We start from the raw sequence: 21,927 nt of genomic DNA, 5'->3' as shown, positions 1-21,927 counted from the left end.
TTTGAAATAATAATTTTTAAAAAATCCCCGTTTGTTAATACTTTCAAAAAATAATTTTTAAAAAACCCACGTTTGTTAATACTTTGAAAAAAATATTCTTTTAAAAAAATCCTGGTTTGTTAATACTTTGAAAAAATATTTTTTTAAATCCACGTATTTAAATCATCGTTGGTTAGAATTTTGAAAAAAATATTTTTAAATATTATGTTTTTAAATGTCAGTCCTTAAAATATTTTGATATCACGTTGGGCGCCATTTCTGTCTGGTTTCGTGTAGGAAATCTTTTAATTAGATTTTCATTAAAAAAATAAATATGTTTTGTTTTATTGAATTTCTGTATAAAAAACTTATTTACAATTTAGCTGAGCTATGCCTCCGCTGGTCTTAAGCCAATTTGAAAATAATCAGGCTACAAACTAAAATATTTACAAAGGAGAAAATAAATTAAATATAATTTCCAATAAAATGTAATAGACTCAATAGGACACTTAACCCTAGCAGTTGCAACTGCTGTCTACTCGGCCAGCTGAGCAGGCGATTTCCTGCAGATCCTGCAGCATCATCATTCTCTGTACCCTTCCACCATTGCCAGACGCCACCGAAACGCTCGGGATTGGCCATGGGATCGGAAAAGGCGACACGTGCGGATTCTCGGGTTTGTCTTTTCAGCTCCTCCACTTCCTGTGCGAGAAACTGCACTTGCAAAGGATAAAGATTGGCCAAATTATACCGTTCACATGGATCCTTGTCCAGATTAAAGAAACATGGAGCCTTCAGAGGTTCACATTTGTAGATTTCCTGATCGTAATTTTCACTGTTCACAGGACATGCATTCGTGGCCTCTGTTCTCAGCCTTTTGATTAGTTCAATATTTAGCTGAGAATTACCACCCAAGGCAGAGTGAACGGGCGATGATAGTATCTCTTGGGTATAAAAATTGGCCAATGGATCTGCCTCCTCAAAGGCAATATCACCCAGCCAGGTATCATATTGGCCAGCGAATGAGGAGCCATTGACATATTTCAAATTACCACGCATATAGGAGCTGTAACCGAAAACATCATCCAAAACATGTATCAATGTGCGGGGTTGGGGGTCATGGGCTTCGCTCAGCGATGACCACAGATCGACACCATCCAATTGCAAATGTTTGGGAATTTCAATGCCTGCCGCAGATGCCAATGTGGGTAGCCAATCAATGGCATGGGCCACCTGATTGGAGACATAGCTTTTCCTCTTTAACAGAGGACTCCAGATAAGGCCGGCGGAACGTATACCTCCCTCCCAGGGTGACTCTTTTTGCTGGAAAAAATAATTTTGAATTTGAATCTGAAAATCCCTTGTTTTTATAGAGACTGAAAACTTACCCCCTTAAATGGATAATTGGATCCAGCATTGGAATGTATGCCCACCGTGGGGGCTCCGTTATCCGAGTATAGCAGAATTATGGTATTATTCAATATGCCCTTATCCTTGAGAGCTGTTATGGTCTGGCCCACACTTTGGTCCAAACGGGAAACCATCGCTGGAATAAAAATATTGAAAAAATATTTTTTTGACTTCAAATTTTAAAAAAAATAATTTTGAAAAAATAGAATTTTTAAAAAAATATTTTTTAAAAATTCTAAACTGCTTCGAAATTTGAAAAAATATTTTTTAAAGAATCATCATTGCTTCGAAATTTGAAAAAATATTTTTTAAAAATTCTAAACTGCTTCAAAATTTGGAAAAATATTTTTTAAAAATTCTAAACTGCTTCGAAATTTGAAAAAATATTTTTTAAAAAATCCCCATTGCTTCGAAATTTGAAAAAATATTTTTTAAAAATTCTAAACTGCTTCAAAATTTGGAAAAATATTTTTTAAAAATTCTAAACTGCTTCGAAATTTGAAAAAATAATTTTTAAAAAATCCACGTTGCTTCGAAATTTGAAAAAATATACTTTTTCAAAAACCCACGTTGTTTCGAAATTAAAAAAAATAATTTTTAAAAAATCCAAGTTGCTTCGAAATTTGAAAAAATAATTTTTAAAAAATCCACGTTTGTGAATTCTTTGAAAAAATAATTTTTAAAAAATCCACGCTGCTTCGAAATTTGAAAAAATATTTTTTAAACATTCTAAATAGCTTCGAAATTTAAAAAAAAATAATTTTTAAAAATTCTAAATTGCTTCGAAATTTAAAAAAAAAATAATTTTTAAAAATTCTAAACTGTTTCGAAATTTCAAAAATAATTTTTAAAAAATCCACGTTTCTTCGAAAATTGAAAAAATAATTTTTAAAAATTCTAAACTGCTTCGAAAATTGAAAAAATAATTTTTAAAAATTCTAAACTGCTTCGAAATTTAAAAAAATATTTTTCAAAACATCCACGTTGCTTCGAAATTTGAAAAAATTATTTTTAAAAAATCCACAATTGTTGATACTTTGAAAAAATAATTTTTAAAAAATCCACGTTTGTTGATACTTTGAAAAAATAATTTTTAAAAAATCCACGTTGCTTCGAAATTTGAAAAAATAATTTTTAAAAAATCCACAATTGTTGATACTTTGAAAAAATATTTTTTAAAAAATCCACAATTGTTGATACTTTGAAAAAATTTATTTTTAAAAAAAATCCACGTTAGTTAATACTTTGAAAAAATAATTTTTAAAAAATCCACGTTTGTCAATACTTTGAAAAAAAAAAATTTTTAAATCCACGTTTGTTGATACTTTGAAAAAATAATTTTTTAAGAATCCACGAATGTAGATTCATTAAAAAAATATTTAAAAAAAATCCACGTTAGTTAATTCTTCAAATAAATATTTTTTAAAAATCCACGATTGTTAATATTTGAATAAAATAATTTTTAAAAAATCCAAGTTTGTTAATATTTTTAAAAAATAATTTTTAATAACTCCACTTTCTTTGAATTTTTTGAAAAAATAATTTTTAAAAAAATCCACATTTTTGAATTCTTTAAAAAATATATTTTGCAAAAATACTCACCTGCATATGCCCTCCTCTTGGGATCCTTGATATATTGATATTTTTCCAAATCTTCCTCCAGCACATCCATGGGACTATCCTCATTGCCCGTGTGCACAGCCAAATGGCTCATTAGCAAAAAGAGTGGCCGTTCCACGTTATGATCCTCAATTATGCGTACAGCTTCCTGCGTAAATAGGTCCGTGGCATAGACGCCATTTACCTCTGGCATTGGTTCCAAATCATTGCGCAGATCCAGACCAGAAATATTTTTTTGCTAAAATTAATTTTTAGATTTCAAAAACCAGAAATTAGGAAAAATCCAAATTCTTTTTTACCAAAATTTTCAGGGTATGATCAAAATAACCAATATAACCCGAATAGTAACCGTAATGGTGATCGAAACCCCGATATAGCGGTGTCATTTCCTTGTCATAGAAACCCAAATGCCATTTACCCACTAAATTTGTTGAATAGCCGGCATCGCGGAATATTTCGGGCATTAGATGCTCTTCGAGCGGCAGACCCCAGGGTTCATCGTTGATAATCACAAAGTGTTGCATACCTAAAAGGCGCAAATAACTATTAATAGTTATCGATTCAAATGGGATGTAATTTTTGGAATAAACAACGAAAAAATCTCCTCGAGTATTTTTTAAATTTTTATGGATAAAATTTGCCATGAATGTAAGGATTACAAAGTGTTGCATACCTAAAAGGCGCAAATGATTTTTCCTATTAAATTCAAGCTATCTTCTTCATATTTACCTGTGTGTATTGGATATTTCCCCGTCAGCAGTGAAGCTCTCGAGGGGGTACACAAATTCGGAACATAGTGCTTGTTTAGGATTATACCATTATAGGCCAGGGCATCGATATTGGGGGTTATAAATTGATTCGAACCATGGAAGCTGACATCATTGAAACCCTGGAGGGGAAGAGAAAAAATGCGAATTTAAAAGAAGGATAAATTAATGTTACGAAAATTTATAATTTTACGGAAATTTATTAAAAATGGGATTTTTCAAAAAATTCCCAAAAAAGGAAAATTTTATAACAATTTTTCAAAAAATAGAAATTTTTCATAAAATGTTCATAAAATAATTTTTATTTTTTTGACATTATTTGAAATGTATTTTTCGCATAGACCTCAAAAATTAAAAAAAAATCGTAGAAAAATTCCCTCGAAGGGAAATATTTAAAAATGACCAAGAATATTAATTTCTCAGATATTTTTTAATATTTAGATGAAAAACATAAATTTTTTACGAAAACAAAAATTTCCCTAAAAAATTCCGAAAAAAAGAAAATTTCTCAAAAAAATTCCCAAAAGGGAAATTTTTGTTTTCTACCATGATTTCATTTACTTTTTGGCGTAGATTGTTAAAATAAAAGCATTTTCTAAAATTTCCCAAAAACAAATATTTCCCTCCAGGGGGAATTTTTAAAAATTACCAAAAATGTTAATTTCTTAGAATTTTTTTACTATTTTTATGAAAAATGTAAAATTTTGGCGAAAACCAAAATTTCCCTAAAAAATGCCCTAAAAGGGAAATTTCTTTAAAAAAATCCCAAAAGGGAAATTTTTGTTTTCTACCATAATTTCATTTACTTTTTTGCGTAGATTGTAAAAATAAACGAATTTTGTAAAAGTTTATAAAAAATAATAATTTCCCTCGGAGGGAATTTTTTAAAAATGACTAAAAATTAAAATTCCTTTCATATTTTTTAATGTTTTGATGAAAAAAATTAGATTTTAGCGAAAACTAAAATTTTCCTAAAAAATTCCTAGAAAGGGAAATTTTTAAAAAAAAAATCCTAAAAGGGAAATTGTTGTTCTCCATCATTATTTCATTTACTTTTTCGTGTAGATTGAAAAAATAAAAGCATTTTCTGAAATTTCCCAAAAACACAAAATTTCCCTCGGAGGGAATTTTTTAAAAATTACCAAAAATTAAAATTTCTTTCATATTTTTTAATGTTTTGATGAAAAAAATAAAATTTTAGCGAAAACAAAAATTTCCCTAAAAATTTCCCAAAAACGGAAATTTCGCAAAAAAATTCCCAAAAGGGAAATTTTTGTTTTCCATCATTTTTTCGTTTACTTTTTCGTGTAGATTGCAAAAATAAAAGCATTTACTAAAATTTCCCAAAAACAAAAATTTCCCTCGTAGGGAATTTATTTAAAAATGAACAAAAATTAAAATTCTTTTCATATTCTCTAATGTTTTGATGAAAAAAATTAAATTTTAGCGAAAACTAAAATTTTCCTAAAAATTTCCCAAAAAGGGAAATTTCTCAAAAAAAAAAAAAAAAAAATCTTAAAAGGGAAATTTTTGTTTTTCGTCTTTTTTTCATTTACTTTTTCGCGTAGATTGCAAAAATAAAATCATTTTCTAAAATTTCCCAAAAACAAAAATGTCCCTCGGAGGGAATTTTTTAAAAATGACTAAAAATTAAAATTCCTTTCATTATTTTTAATGTTTTGATGAAAAAAATTAAATTTTAGCGAAAACTAAAATTTTCCTAAAAAAATCCTAAAAAGGGAAATTTAAAAAAAAAATCCTAAAAGGGAAATTGTTGTTCTCCATCATTATTTCATTTACTTTTTCGTGTAGATTGCAAAAATAAAAGCATTTACTAAAATTTCCCAAAAACAAAAATTTCCCTCGGAGAGATTTTTTTTTTAAAAATGACCAAAAATTAAAATTGCTTTCATATTTTTTTAATATTTTGATAAAAAAAAAATTTTAAAAAATTCCCAAAAACGGAAATTTCGCAAAAAAAAATCGCAAAAGGGAAATTTTTGTTTTTCACCATTTTTTTATTTACTTTTTCGTGTTGATTGCAAAAATAAAATAATTATCTGAGATTTCCCAAAAACAAAAATTTCCCTAAAAAGGAATTTTTTTTAAATGACCCAAAAAATTTTTTTTTTAATATTTTTTAATATTTCGACGAGAAAAATAAAATTTTACCAAAAACAAAAATTTCCCTAATATTTTCAAAATTATAATTGTTTTCTACAAAGATTTCATTTACTTTGTCGCGTAGATTGTAAAAATAAACAAATTTTGTAGAAATTCCCAAAAACAATAATTTCCCTCCAGGGGAAATTTCCCTTCAGGGGAAATTTTTAAAAATGACCAAAATTTTAATTTTCTTGGATATTTTTTATTATTTAGATGGATAATGTAAAATTTTGGCGAAAACAAAAATTTCCCAAAAAGGGAAATTTCTCAAAAAAATCCCCAAAAGAGGAAATTTTTGTTTTTCACCATATTTTTATTTAATTTTTCTTGTAGATTGCAAAAAAAAAGAATTTTAGAAAAATTCCCACAAACAAAAAATTTCCCTTGAAGGGTAATTTTTGTTAATGCTCAAAATTAAAATTTTTTTTCATATTTTAAAATATCCAGATGAAAGATGTAAAATTTCATTGAAAACAAAAATTTTCCGAAAAATATCCCAAAAGGGAAATTTTCTTTTTTTACAATTTTAACTTATAATTACCCTCGAAGATCCCCAAAATTAAAGAACTTCGACAAAATTCATTTATTCATTTTCCTTAAAGGGAAATTGTTGTTAAGGGCGGAATTTAGAAAATTTGGAATAAAAAAAATATTTTTAAGAAATTTGTATTTTTTGTTTAAACTTATTTTTAATTTTCAAATTATTCCAATTTTTTTTAAATTGAAAATCTTTAAAAAAAAAAATTTAAAGTTTTGAATAACTTCACAAATTGAGAAAAGTCTCAAAATCTCTCCCCCTCCAACTTACCATATCATCGATGAGAATAATGACAATATTCGGTTTCTCACTTTGTCTGCGTTGACGGGCCTCCACAGCGCTAGCCATGCAGGCGATGACCACAAGCAGTAACAGCAACCGGCCCCTCCAACAACAACAGCTATACATTTTCAGATGACTCATATTCTAGGCCGGCACCAGCAACCGTACCACAATAATAGCTCGAACTAGTTTCAAGTTCAATAACGGTTGGGGGTTTTTCCTACAACGCCACAGAGAGAAGCCCTAAAATAATTCTTGGTTAAAATATGTAACCGGTTACAGGTGTCATCAGCAATTCTTCCTTCTTTTTAATGGCTGTCTTTGTTTAGATTTTTTTTTTTGCGAAATTGAGATGAGTGATGTGTTTAATGTTTAACTTTAATTGCCAAAGAAAACTGAAAGTGAATGAGAACAGGAATTTGATTAGCAAAACAAAAGAGGGATTGAATCAGTAGATGAAGGTTTTCATAGAATGCCGTTTTGGGACAATTTTTTGTTTTTGGCGAAAAAATTGATATTGACGTCATTTGAGCGATTTGGTGTCAATGAAAGAAATATTCAGCACCAAATTTTACTATAAGGTCCAGATGAAACGAAACTTGTATATACAATATCTGTTGTTAAAAATGTCCCGTTATTTTGATACAAAAACTACATTTTTGGGCATTTTTATATATGTTTTTGATATTAGCCCAAAATCGGCCATAAATCTTGGATTTAGCAAGTTGGTATAAAGGAAAAAATTATTCTTTATAAAATGTTACTATGGGCCACCAACCGAGAGAAATGTCTACATATAATATTTACTATGAAAATAGGGGTCTCAACTTGTAGCCGTTTTGGGCCATTTTTGGTTTTAGTCGAAAAAATGGCAATTTATACAACTTGACGTCATTTAAGCAACTTGGTGTCAATGAAAAAAATATTCAGCATCAAATTTTACCTTAAAATCCAGAAGAAACGAAGCTTGTAGATATAATACTTGTTGTGAAAAATATCCCTTTTTTGGTACAAAAACTACTTTTTTGGGAATTTTTATATATGTTTTTGAAGTTAGGTCAAAATCATCTATAAATCTTGAATTTAGCAAGTTCGTGTAAAGGAAAAAAATATTCTTCATCAAATTCTATTATGTGTCTCCGACCAGGAGAGATTTCTTAATATAATATTTATTAGGTATATTTATTTAGGTATATAAGTAAAAAAATTGAATTTTAAACGCAAATTTTGACTTTATTCGTAAAAATATCAATTTGACTCGTTTAACCTCGTTTTGAAGGCTTGGTATCAATGGATCAAATATTCTACATTAAATTTCATTAATAGTTGCTGAAGAAATAAATTGTGTAGATATAGTAGTTATGGGTGAAAAATGATTGCAAATTTGGTAAAAATACCCAAATATTCATTTTTGGTCGATTAGATACATTTTTGATTTTGACTCAAACTTTCGTTTAAAATAGATTTAGGGCATTGATGTTAAGAAGTAAAATATTCTCCATCAAATTCTACTATGGGTCTCCGACCAGAGGAAACTTCTTAATATAATATTTATTAACAAAATAGGGGTTGAAATATAGGTATATCAGAAAATAGTTCAAGTTTAAAAGCAAATTATGCCTTTATTCGTAAAAATTTCAATTTGACCCGTTGAACTTCATTTTGGAGGCTTGGTATTAATGGACCAAATATTCTACATTAAATTTCATTATGAGTTGCTGAAGAAATAAATTGTGTAGATATAGTAGTTATGGGTGAAAAATGTTTGCAAATTTGGTAAAAATACACAAATATTCATTTTTGGTCGATTAGATACTTTTTTGATTTTGACTCAAAATTTCGTTCAAAACATGGATTTAGGCGGATGGTGGTAAGAGAAGAAATATTCTCCATCAAATTCCCCTATGGGTCACTCACAAAGAAAAAACTCTAGATACCATATTTATCAACGAAAAAGGAAGATCAAATTGGGGTATATAACCCAATTTTCATATATATATATATTTCTTGGCCTAATTCATTTATTATCCAGTACAACGTCAATTTGTGATCACATTCTCCAATCTTGAGACTTGGTACCAATGAGAGAAATATTCTTCATCAAATTTCACTATGAGTTGCTGAAAATACGAAATTTGTAGCCATAAAAATTATCGATCAAAATTGGATAGTAATTTTGGTATGAAGTGAAGAATCATTTTTGGTAATTTTCACACATTTTTAATATGGACCCAAAATGTCCCATAAAACATGGATTTACGGGGTTGGTGGTAAAGAGAAAAATATTCTCCATCAAATTCTGCTATGGATCACTGACGAAGAGAAATCTGTAGATAAATTATTTATTGGGAATATTGCTGTTACAATTTGGGCATATAAGTAATGTTCATATACTTATTTTTTGGCCTAATTTTTACTTTATCCCTGAAAATCTCAATTTCTCTAACTATACTTCAATTTAGGGACTTGGACCCAGTAAAAGAAATGTTTTACGTCCAATTTCATTATGAGTTGCCGAAGAATCAAAATTCGTTACTCTAATAACTATCAATAAAAATGAGTTGCAATTTTGGTTATCAAATTAAGATTAATTTTGGTCAATTTCACACATTTTTGATATGGACCCAAAAATAAAGAGAAAAATATTCTTCATCAAATTCTTCTATGGGTCACTGACGAAGTGAAATCTGTAGATAAAATATTTATTAAGAATATTGCCGCCACAATTTGGGCATATTGATAATATTCATTAAGCTTTTTTTGGCCCAATTTTAATTTTATCCTAAAAAATCTCAATTTGTCTTGTTATACTTCAATTTAGGGACTTGATGTCAATGAAAGAAATATTTTACGTCCAATTTCACTATGAGTTGGTGAAGAAACAAAACTTGTAACTCTAATAGTTATCAATTAAATTGAGTTCCAATTTTGGTATTAAATTTAATATTAATTTTTGGTCAATTTCACACATTTTTGGATTTTGACCCAAAATGTCGCATAAAACATGGATTGACGTGGTTGGTGTTAAAAAAAAATATATTCTCCATCAAATTCTACTAAATTCTGATGAAGAAAAATATGTAGATATAATGTTTGTTAAGAATATTGAATATTATAATTTGTCCATATAAATAATGTTCATATATCCATTTTTTGGCCTTATTTTAATTTTATCCCAAAGAGTCTCAATTTGTATTACTATACTTCAATTTAGGGAATTGGACCCTATGAAAGAAATATTTAACGTCCAATTTCCCTATAACCTGCCGAAGAAACAAAATTTGTAACTCTAATAGTTATCGCTAAAAATGAGTTGCAATTTTGGTATTAAAATTAATATTAATTTTTGGTCAATTTTACATATTTTTGATTTTGAGCCAAAATGTCCCATAAAACATGGATTTACGGGGTAAGTGGTAAAGAGAAAAATATTCTATATCAAATTCTACTATGTGTCACTGACGAAGAGAAATCTGTAGGTAAAATATTTATTAAGAATGATGCCGTTACAATTTGGGCATACAAATAATATTTCATATTTTAATTTTTTTGTCTTTATTTTAATTTTTTCTTAAAAAATCTCAATTTGTCTTGTTATACTTCAATTTTGGGACTTGGTGTCAATGAATAAAATTTTCTACGTCCAGTTTTACTATGAGTTGCTGAAGAAACAAAATTTCTAACTCTAATAGTTATCAGTAAAATTGAGTCCCTATTTTGGTATTAAAAGTAGGTATTAATTTTTGGTCAATTTTAAACCTTTTTGGTTTTGGCCCAAAATTTCCATTAACAGTTAGATTTAGAGGGTTTACGGCAAAGGGAAAAGTATTCCTTATCGAATTTCACTATGGGTCCCCGACTATAAGAAATCCCTAGGTGTGATATTTATCACTAAAATAGGGGTTCCATTATGGGAAATAAATACATTTTCGTTTATATGTTTTTTTAGGTCGAATTTTAACTTTTTTCTATAAAATGGTAATTTGTCACTTTATTCTTTAATTTAGAGACATGAAAACAATGAAAGAAATATTCTACGTCCAATTTCACTATGAGTTGCCAAAGAAACAAATATTGCAACTATAACAGTTTTCGTTAAAAATAGCTGGTAATTTTGGTATACAAATAAGTATTAATTTTTGGTCAATTTTATGCATTTTTAATAATGCCCAAAAATTACCCATTATACTTAGATTTACGGGTTCGGTGGTAAGGAAAGAGATAATCTCCATCAAATTTTATTAAGGGTCACTGACCAAATCAAATCTCTAGATATAATATATATACTTCAAACTTTGATTCCAATTTGGATATATGTTGAAAAATTCCTAAAATAAATTATTTTAATCAAATTTGAATTGTATTCAATGTGAGCCCAATTTCTCCGTCTATAATTCATTTTAGAGGATTAATGTCAATGAGAATAATATTCCCCATCAAATTTGACTATGGGTCACCGACCACAAGAATTCGGTATCTGTAATATATAAAACTGAAATATCACCATCAATTAGAGGATGTGAATAAAAAATTCTCAACACATCCACGCAATTTTGAGACATTTTTCTTCATTGATAAATTCTGAAATACCTCAAATTAAGCGCCTTTACAAAATTATTTGCAATTAATTCTGAATTCGTTATTGGGTAATCGAAATGTCATCAACAATTTTTTAAGCTCAGTTGCAGCAGAGTACTTTTTGCTGTGGGTCAAGAGCCGCATTAGAAAAAATTATTGGTGGAACGAATAAAAAGGCACTTCAATTATATCTCACAACATGTCTACAACTTATATACATAGGTACATATCTGTATGCAAATTTTCAAAAGTATGTCTTAATGAAGCAATAATAATAAAATCGTATTTCAAAATCAAAATGAGGTAAATATTTAAATTCTGCCGGGCAAACAAACCAGTGGCAGGGTATTGAGGCCATATAAATACAAAAAGTAGGCATGTTTTATTGTCAATATTAAAACAATATTGTTGATTTTTTTTTTTCAAAACACAACACGAGCTTAAATTTATGACGTCATTGAATAAATGGTTTTTTAATTTAGTTTTTCACATTTTTGCAACGGCCCTCGTTGTGGCCTAAACGGTGGCAAATAGTGCATTTTTGTCGGCAAATAATGTCTTTATGTAAATATTATTTATAATTAAGTGTTAAACAGGTAATTGTTGTAATAACTTTCTGAAATTGTAATATGAAGTGTGTATGTCTAAAATTTGCAAATAATTACATTTTGATGTTTATGCCTTAATTTTATTACAACCTGTATCCAGAGATAGGTCATGTCCAACAACATAAAATTTGTGGGACTAGGGCAAATTGCAAAAAAGAAAAGAGTTTGAATAGACGATGAAAATGACATTGTTTTGCTATTGAAGATACAAATCTGGGACAGCGAAGAAAATTTCAAAACAAAAATTTTCAAAATTGTTGGTTTTGGAAATTAAATCCAAATTAAAATCTAATATATACTTTTTTTGGGGAATTTTTATTTTGACTTTATTCCCAAAACTGACAATTTGTAGCTTTGCACTACATTTTAGAACTTTGGTACTGAGAAAAAAAATATTCTACATCGAATTTCACTATAAGTCTCTGAATAACAGAAATTTGTATATATCATATTTATCAATCAAATGGAGGGTTCAATTTGTATATACCAACAAATTAGCATCAAATTCGTTGGTAATGCAAGTTTATACCAAAAGATGTCATTTTCACCCTCTACTCTTCATTTTAGAGGGTTGATGTCAATGGAAAAAATGTTCCCCACTAAATTTCAAAGTGAGTTACCAACCAGATGAAATCTGTAGGTGACTTAGTTATTGCGAAAATGAAGGTTCGAAGGAGGATATATAAAAAAATGTTGCATTTCTAAGACTAATTATGAGGTAGTACGAAAAAGTGACAATTGGTGGCCCTAAACTCAATATTAGGGACTGGGTGTCAATGGAAAAAATGTTCGCCACTAAATTTCAAAGCGTGTTACTAACCAGATGAAATCTGTAGGTGCCATAGTTATCGCTAAAATGAAGGTTCGAAGGAGGGTATATAAAAAAAATGTTGCATTTCTAAGGCCAACTATGACGTAGTACGAAAATGTGTCCATTTGTGCCTTTGAACTCCATATTAGGGACTGGGTGTCAATGGAAAAAATATTTTTCACTAAAATCCACTAGGGGTCATCAAAGAAAAGAAATTTGTAGGAATAATATTTCAGGTCAAAATAGGGGTCCCAAATTTGGGTATAAAATGCAATTTTCATCAAATTCATTTTTAACGCCAATTTACCTTTATTTAAATAGTGCATGTTTCTTCATTTGTACCTCACTATAGACAGTTGGTGTCAATGCAAAAATTATTCTCCACTAAAATCCACTGGGGGTTACCAAACAGAAGAATTCTGTAGCTCTAATATTTATCGTCAGAAGTGGGCTTTGAATGTGAGTATATAAAAATCACATCATCAAATTCATTTCTAAGTCACACTAATAGGTGGTACGGAAAAGTGCTGATTTTCCCCTCCGTATATAGTTTTAGGTATTTGGTGTCAATGGAGAAAATATTTGACATCAAATTTCAATATCAGTTTCCAAACAAAAGAATTTTGTATAGGTTATATTTATCGATATAACATCGTTTACATTATGGATAAATTAACTTGATTTTTTACAGAAGGTTAATCCTTGCATGTTACCGAAAAAGTGACAATTTGTCTCACTTCTATTCAAATAAGAAAATATGTTCTGTTAAAGGAAAATATGTTCTCCACTAAAATCCACTAGGGGTCACCAAAGAGAACAAATCTGTAGCTATAATATTTGTCGTTAAAATAGGGTCTCCAATTTGGCCATCTTTTCATAAAATCATTTGTTAGGCTTATTTTAGATACGAACAAAAAAGTGTCATTTTGTGCCTCCGAACTTAGTTGTAGGGGTTTAGTGTTAATGGAAAAAATATTCTTCATCAAATTTTACTATAAGTTGTCGAAGAACTGAAATTTGTATACCTGATATTTATCGATTTAACATCGTTTACATTATGGGTAAATTTACTTGATTTGTTTCAGAGAACCAATCCTAGCATGTTACCGAAAAAGTGACAATTTGTCTCATTTCTCTTCATATAAGAGAAATGACGTTAAAGGAAAATATATTCTCCACTAAAAACCACTATGGGTCACCTAAGATAAGAAATCTGTAGGTGTAATAATTAAAGTTGAAATTGGGGTTCCAAATTTGGGTATAAAATCCAATTTTCATCAAAATCAATTTCAGCTTCAATTTTAGCATCTTTCAAAAAAAGCTTGTTTCTTCATCTGTATCTCACAAGAGAGAGTTAGTGTCAATGGAAAAAATATTCTCCGCTAAAATCCGCTAGGGGTCACCAAACAAAAGAAATCTGTAACTATAATACTTATCGTCAAAATAGGGGTTCCAATGTGAGTAATTTAAAAATGGTTCATAAAATGCAATCCCACGGCTATTTTTGGCTTGGTACGACAAACTATCGATTTTAGCCTCCAAACTTAATTTTAGCGATTTGATGTCAATGAAAGAAATATTCTAAATCAAATTTCATTATAAGTTTTTAAACAAAAGATATTCGCATAAATAATGTATACCGATATAATACGTAGATACATCGTGAGTATATTTCAATGCTTAATTTCTTCTGTTTTTTTGGGAGCATTTTGAATAAGTAAAAATTTGACCAAATTCGCTTTATATTTGAGAGTTAGTGTCAATGCAAAAAATATTCTCCACATAATTTCAGTATGGGTCTCTGACCAAAGAAAATCTGGGTATTTAATATCTATAAATATAATAAGCTCTAAAATTTGTATATATAATCACATGTTTAAATTTTTCAAGTTTTGTGCCTTATTTTGACATTATTTTTGAAAAGTAGCCAATTTGTCCCACTGTAACTCATTTTGGCGCAACAATGTCAATTAAAGAAATATTTTAGACAAAATTTCACTATGAGTCACTGAATAAATAAATGTTGTAGGTTTGATAGTTATCGCTAAAAATTACCTGTAAATCGAGAAAAGAATATTTTTTTATTTTGGGTAAATTTCATAATTATTTTAATATTGGCTCAAAATCACACAGAAAACATGGGTTTAGAGGACTGTTGTTAAGGAAGAATATGTTCCCCTTAAAATTCTACTAAGTTTCACTATTCAAAAGAAATCTTAAGGTATAATATTTCACGATAAAATGGGGATACTACTTTGGGTATATAGTTGAGATGCCGTTAAATTTAATAGTTATTTTCAGTTTAAGTCAAAATTTCGTAGAAAACATGGATGTAGAGGATTGGTATTAAGGGATAAAATATTCCTCATAAAATTTTACTATAGGTCACCATTCAAAAGAAATCTGTAGATATGATACTTATATATAAAATAAGCTCTTCAATTTGGCTATATAATCAACTGTTTATCGATTCAATTTTTTGGTCTAATTTTGGCGTTATTTTTGAGAAGTAGTAAATCTGTCCCACTGTTCATAATTTTAGTGCGACAGTGTCAATGAAAAAAATATTCTAGACTTAATTTCCCTATAAACCACTGAATAAATGAATTTTGTTGGTATAACAGTTATCCCTAAAAATTAGCTATAAATCTGACAAAAAATGTAAATTTTTTATCTATGGTAAATTTAAAAATTATTTTAATTTTCGTTCAAAATCTTCAATAACACATGGGTTTAGAGGATAAAAGTTAAAGCCGAATATTTCCCCCTTAAAATTCTACCATGGGTCATCTTTCAAGAGAAACTTGTAGATTTAATACTTAATTATAAAATAGGGCTATTATTTTGGGTATATTATTTGACCCTGTTATATTTATTTCCGGTAAATTTAATACTTATTTTAATTTTGGGTCAAAATCTCCTAGAAAACATGGGTTTAGAGGACTGCTGTTAAGGAAGAAAATATTCTACATGAAGTTCTACTATGGGTCGCCATTCAAGAGAAATCTGTAGGTATAATATTTAACAATAAAATGGGGTTACTACTATGGGTATATTGTTTAGATACGGTTATATTTATTTCTGGCAAATTTAATAGTGATTATCATTTCGGACCAAAATCTCCTAGAAAACATGAACTTAGAGGATGGGGTTACTACTATGGGTATATTGTTTAGATACGGTTATATTTATTTCTGGCAAATTTAATAGTGATTATCATTTCGGACCAAAATCTCCTAGAAAACATGAACTTAGAGGATTGCTGTTAAGGGAGAAAATATTCCCCACAAAATTCTACTATGGGTCACCATTCAAAAGAAATCTGTAGATATAATATTTAATAATAAAATAGTGTTATTATTTTGAAAATCTCTCTTGAGTTTATTTTTGAGGCACTTTCCAGAAATCTCTTTTCCATCCACATCGTATAAATTAATGACTTTCTTCATGACTCAAAATTCATTTGCAAACTGTGAAATATTCGATCTTCCTAAAATTTCCATAATTTTCAATTTTGAATCTCAAAACAATTTTATTATCTCCAAAGTAATATCATCCCATACTTTGAATATCGGAAATTAATTTTTCTCAGCATAATTACTGTCATCATCTGGCGTTTAAAAAAAGGCGGGCTGATTATTAGATATTATCTTCCTCATGTTCTTGGTAATGAATTGTTGTTTGTTGTCTTTTTCGTATTGTTGTTGTTGTTGCTGCATTTGTTTACAGATTCACGTTTAACCTTGGCAGTTTTCATTACCTCTCAACATTGGCATTGTAATATTCTTGAATAACTCCACCTATGGGAGTGAGGGGATTTTTTTTCAATTTTTTTTTTCAAAACACCATTTAATATTAGAAAATACTCAACTCCGTGTAAGTGGAAATCACTTATCGTTGATTTGAAGAAAAAAAATGAAACATGAAACAGAAGTAAAATTAAGGTTAACTTGAAGTTGGCACGAAAATTCTAAAGGGTAGGTGGGAGCATGGCACTAGTCCAAGTAGTAACTAGTGTTTTTGGGATAAATATTATTTCCACAGATTTCTTATGTTTGCTAAAATTGAGAATTGTGGTAGATATTGGCTTCAGAATGGAAAGGGATAAAATTATTCCCAAAAATATATTTATTTGCTAATTCCACATTGCTAGCCATATTTTATTGGTAATTATTGGTTCTTAATGCCTAGTACCCCAACAAGTTCCATGCTCTATTGGGTATTCACCCTTACCAATGCAATTGGTTAAAATGATAACAATTTGTTTGTAGTTAGTTAGTTAGTTTTTTTCCTTTGGAATTTTTCACGTCGAAGCCCTCACGTTTTTCTTTTTCAGTCATATGTCGTTGTATTCAAATTAGATTGCCCGGCTGGCCTTAATTTTTTTGTAAACCACCGTTTAATTTAATCTAATGTTTAAATTATTGTAAATTAATGGTAATATCTAATACACAGGCAAGTGAGGACAACAAATCGTGCAGTTTGGTGCTGTTTTCGTTTTTTTGTTTGTAATTTGAAATTGATATGAATTAAGATTTGTATTGCAAACAAAAAATTACAAATAAATAATTATTTATTCAGATGTGGATGTGTGAATTTAATTAATTTATAGATTTATTTTTTTAAATGCTTAGGAAAATATTTTCTTGGAAAAAATATTTTAAAAAATGTACATTAATGAAATTTTGGATAGATTATTTTAAGAAAATCTACGTTTTTAAAATTTTGGAAAAAATATGTTTTGAAAAATCCACATCAATTATATTTTGGATAAAATACTTTGAAAAAAACTACGTTGCTGAATATTTTGAAAAATATTTTTTTAAAATCCACATTGTTAAATATTTTGAAAAAAATATATATTTTTTAAAAATCCACGTTGTTGAATATTTTGAAAAAAAATATTTTTTAAAAAACCAACGTTTGTCGCTACTTTAAAAAAATATTTTTAGCGAAATCCACGTTTGTCGCTACTTTGAAAAAATATTTTTTTTAAAAAGTCCACGTTTGTCGCTACTTTGAAAACATATTTTTTAAAAAATCCACCTTGCTTAAAACTTTGAAAGAATATTTAAAAAAAAACACTTTGCTTTAAAATTTGAACAAATATTTTTAAAAATAATCCACGTTGCTTTAAAATTTGAAAAAAAAAAAAAAATATTTTTTAAAAAAATTCAAGTTGCTTTAAAATTTGAAAAATATTTGAAAAAATATTTTTTAAAAAAAATCAAGTTGCTTTAAAATTCGAAAAATATTTGAAAAAATATTTTTTAAAAAATCCACGTTGCATTACATTTAGAAAAAATATTTTTTTAAAAAATCCACGTAGCTTTACATTTATAAAAAATATTTTTTTAAAAAATCCACGTTGTTTTACATTTATAAAAAATATTTTTTTAAAAAATCCACGTAGCTTTACATTTATAAAAAATATTTTTTAAAAAATCCACGTTGTTTTACATTTAGAAAAAATATTTTTTTAAAAAATCCACGTTGCATTATATTTAGAAAAAATATTTTTTTAAAATATCCACGTTGCTTTAAACTTTGAAAAAAAATATTTTTTAAAAAATCCACATTGCCTTAAACTTTGAAAAAATATTTTTTAAAAAAATCCACGTTTGTTGAAGCTTCGAAAAAATATTTTTTAAAAAATCCGCGTTGCCTTAAACTTTGAAAAAAAATATTTTTTAAAAAATCCACATTGCCTTAAACTTTGAAAAAATATTTTTTAAAATAAATCCACGTTTGTTGATCCTTTGAAAAAATAATTTTTAAAAAATCCACATTGCCTTAAACTTTAAAAAAAAATATTTTTTAAAAAATCCACATTGCCTTAAACTTTAAAAAAATATTTTTTAAAAAATCCACATTGCCTTAAACTTTGAGAAAATATTTTTTAAAAAATCCACGTTGGTAGATATTTTAAAAAAATATTTTTTAAAAAATCCACGTTGGTGAATATTTTGAAAAAATAATTTTTAAAAAATCCACGTTGGTGAATATTTTGAAAAAATAATTTTTAAAAAATCCACGTTGTTGAATATTTTGAAAAAATATTTTTTAAAAAATCTACGTTGGTAGATATTTTAAAAAAATATTTTTTAAAAAATCCACGTTTTGAAAAAAAAATAATTTTTAAAAAATCCACGTTTTGATAAAAAATAATTTTTAAAAAATCCACGTTTGTTGATATTTTGAAAAAAAAATAATTTTTAAAAAATCCACGTTTGTTGATATTTTGAAAAAAAAAAATAATTTTTAAAAAATCCACGTTTGTTGATATTTTGAAAAAAAAAATAATTTTTAAAAAATCCACGTTTGTTAATATTTTGAAAAAAATAATTTTTAAAAAAGCACGTTGCTTTAAGCTTTGAACAAATAATTTTTAAAAAATCCACGTTTGTTGATCCTTTGAAAAAATATTTTTTAACAAATCCTCGTTCGTTGATCCTTCGAAAAAATATTTTTTAAAAAATCCACGTTTGTTGATCCTTTGAAAAAATATTTTTTAACAAATCCTCGTTCGTTGATCCTTCGAAAAAATAATTTTTAAAAAATCCACGTTTGTTCATCCTTCGAAAAAATATTTTTTAAAAAATCCACGTTTGTTGATCATTCGAAGAAATATTTTTTAAAAAATCCACGTTTGTAGCTACTTTGAAAAAATATTTTTTAAAAAGTTCCTTCGAAAAAATATTTTTTTTATAAAATGAGCGTTCAGAGAAGCTTTTGAAAAAATATTTTTTATATAAATCCATGATTGTTGATCCATTGAAAAAAATATTTTTTAAAAAATTCAATTTTTCGAATTTTAAAAAAAAGTATATTTTTTTAATCCACATATTAAAAATATTTAAAAAAAAATATCTTTTTAAAATTTAAAACTCACTTTTGATACTATTTATCACTTGTTGCGGTTCAATACCGTTTATAGATAAAACTTTAATTTTTTATTATCCGTTTATTTTGTTTTCTTCCGCTTTTCTGATCCTTCCTGTTTGCTGAATTCAAAACGACTGAAACTGACAAAAATTGGCAACAGTTTTGATTGCTGAAGCTGGCTTACAAACAGAAAAGCAATAAAAAAAATCACAACAACACATTTGGTAACAACTTGTTGTTGCCTGTCGGCTTCTTTGCATTGTAGCTGGCGTAGCTGCTGCTGCTCTTACTGGCGGCTGGTTGTAAATTTTCATTTTCTTTGTACAGTACAAAGAAGAGGGAGATACCTCCTCCCAACCCCTTCCTGTCCACGATCATGATCATTTTTGTTGTTGTTGTAACAATCATTCATGAACGGTTACGTTTTAAGTAGTTGTAAAATTTTTTTAATACTAGTCGAAAGCGATGCGAATGCCAGTTGGCTAGGCGTAGATCAGTTTTCTGTGCAAAATCCTCGACAGACGCTTTATTTATTTGCCCACCTTATCAACTCAAATAATTATTTATTATTTTAATAAAATAAAAAGGTAGCAGCAATGAAAATGACATTTACATCATGGACGCAGTTAGCTAATAGGCCGTTTTAGGGCGTCAGTATAAACAGCAAAAACAAAATAATTTTCAGGCTGTCTAATAGTTGCTTCTGTTTGATATAAAATTGATAATGTAGGTGGGTTCCGATTAAAATAGAAATGTATAAAAGGGTTATGTATTTGTGAGGAGAATGGCAATGCCTTGCAGGGGAATACTTTGCAGCGAATTGAGAAAATGTGCTCGGAAATAAACAATGGTTTTTATAACCAACAATTTATGCTTTTTTTTCATGGTACACATTGAATATACAAATTTCTTTTGTTCGGAGACTGCCAATGAAATTCGATGGAGAATAATTCTTCCTCTGACGCTTTTCCCAAAAAATGAAGTATAAAGGGAGATTTTGGCTCGGATTGCATTCGTGTTAAATTAACAGTAAAACAGCAAACACATAATTTTCATTTGTGGTACACGAATTTTGAATGTAATTTTCATAGAAAATATTGTTCCTAGATATGGGGTTTATTCTGAGATCTGTAATAAAATTTTGCATAGAATATTTCTCCCTTTGACACTTTCAGCCTAAAATGAAATTTCATGTTACTTTTAAGGTTCAACTCAAAAAAAAGTCCATGCAAAAAATTATCAAAAAATTATGGAAATATTTTTGGTTTTTTTGGCAACATTGATGGACATATTTTTTTAATACGCAATAAAAATAGAGATTTCGTTTTTTCAGAGACTAACAACGAAATTCGATGGAGAACTTTGACACTTTGCCCAAAAAATGAAATATTACGGGAGGTTTTGGCTCGGATTGGAAACGTGTTAAAAAAAAAAAACAGTAAAACAGCAAACACATAAGATTCATTTGTGGTACACGAATTTTGAATGTAATTTTCATAGAAACTATTGTTCCTAGATATAGGGTCTATTCTGAGATTTATAATGAAATTTTGTGTAAAATATTTCTCTCTTTAACACTTTTAGCCTAAAATGGAATTTGATCTTAATTTTAGGGATCAACTCTAAAAAAGTCCGAGGAAAAAATGCTCAAAAAATTTGGGAATATTTTTATTTTTTTAAATTGATGGACATATTTTTTATACGCAATGGAAATAGAGACTTCTTTTGTTCTGTGACTCCCAATGAAATTCGATGGAGAATAATTTTTCCTCTGACACTTTGCCCAAGAAATGAAGTATTAAGGGAGATTTTGGCTCGGATTGGGAACGTGCCAAATTAACAGTAAAATAGCAAACACATAATTTTCATTTGTGGTACACGAATTTTGAATGCAATTTTCATAGAAACTATTGTTCCGAGATATAGGGTCTATTCTGAGATTAATAGTGAAATTTTGTGGAGAATATTTCTCTCATTGACAGTTTTAGCCTAAAATGAAATTTCATGTTACTCTTAGGGGTCAACTCGAAAAAAGTCACAAGAAAAATTGCTCAAAAAAATTTGGGAATATTTTCATATTTTTTTGGATCATTGTTGGACACATTTTTTTAATACGCATTGAAAATAGAGATTTCTTTTGTTCAGAGACTCCCAATAAAATTCGATGGAGAATAATTTTTCCTTTGACACTTTCCCCAAAATATGAAGTATTAAGGGAGATTTTGACTCGGATTTGAAACGTGTTAAATTAACAGTAAAACAGAAAACACATAATTTTCACTT

At 28.0% G+C, this 21,927-nt stretch overlaps 1 protein-coding gene across 1 annotated transcript; it reads right to left on the bottom strand.

Moving 5' to 3' along the window:
• Positions 1–321: 321 nt before the first annotated feature.
• On the bottom strand, positions 322–19,798 carry LOC101894738 (arylsulfatase B). The gene is made up of 7 exons (XM_020039962.2): positions 19,652–19,798; positions 6,751–7,157; positions 3,739–3,898; positions 3,309–3,535; positions 2,992–3,247; positions 1,368–1,525; positions 322–1,302 (listed from the first exon to the last, which is right to left on the bottom strand). Exons 2-7 carry the CDS (start codon positions 6,901–6,903, stop codon positions 445–447), a joined length of 1,812 nt encoding a protein of 603 aa, XP_019895521.2. The 5' UTR covers positions 6,904–7,157; positions 19,652–19,798; the 3' UTR covers positions 322–444.
• Between the last annotated feature and the right edge of the window lie 2,129 nt (positions 19,799–21,927).

The sequence above is a fragment of the Musca domestica genome, unplaced genomic scaffold (assembly GCF_030504385.1).
Source record: "Musca domestica strain aabys unplaced genomic scaffold, Musca_domestica.polishedcontigs.V.1.1 27, whole genome shotgun sequence".
Taxonomy (NCBI): domain Eukaryota; kingdom Metazoa; phylum Arthropoda; class Insecta; order Diptera; family Muscidae; genus Musca; species Musca domestica.
The sequence above is the reverse complement of the archived record's forward strand: the minus strand, read 5'-3'. Positions and strand labels throughout refer to the sequence as shown.

Excerpts from the sequence above, each read along its gene's own strand:
- LOC101894738 (XM_020039962.2), bottom strand. The coding sequence starts at position 6,903 with ATGAGTCATCTGAAAATGTATAGCTGTTGTTGTTGGAGGGGCCGGTTG. Across the intron at positions 3,899-6,750 it reads TTATTCTCATCGATGATATG|GGTTTCAATGATGTCAGCTT; the intron begins GTAAGTTGGAGG and ends CTTCCCCTCCAG. Across the intron at positions 3,536-3,738 it reads GAAATATCCAATACACACAG|GTATGCAACACTTTGTGATT; the intron begins GTAAATATGAAG and ends TGCGCCTTTTAG.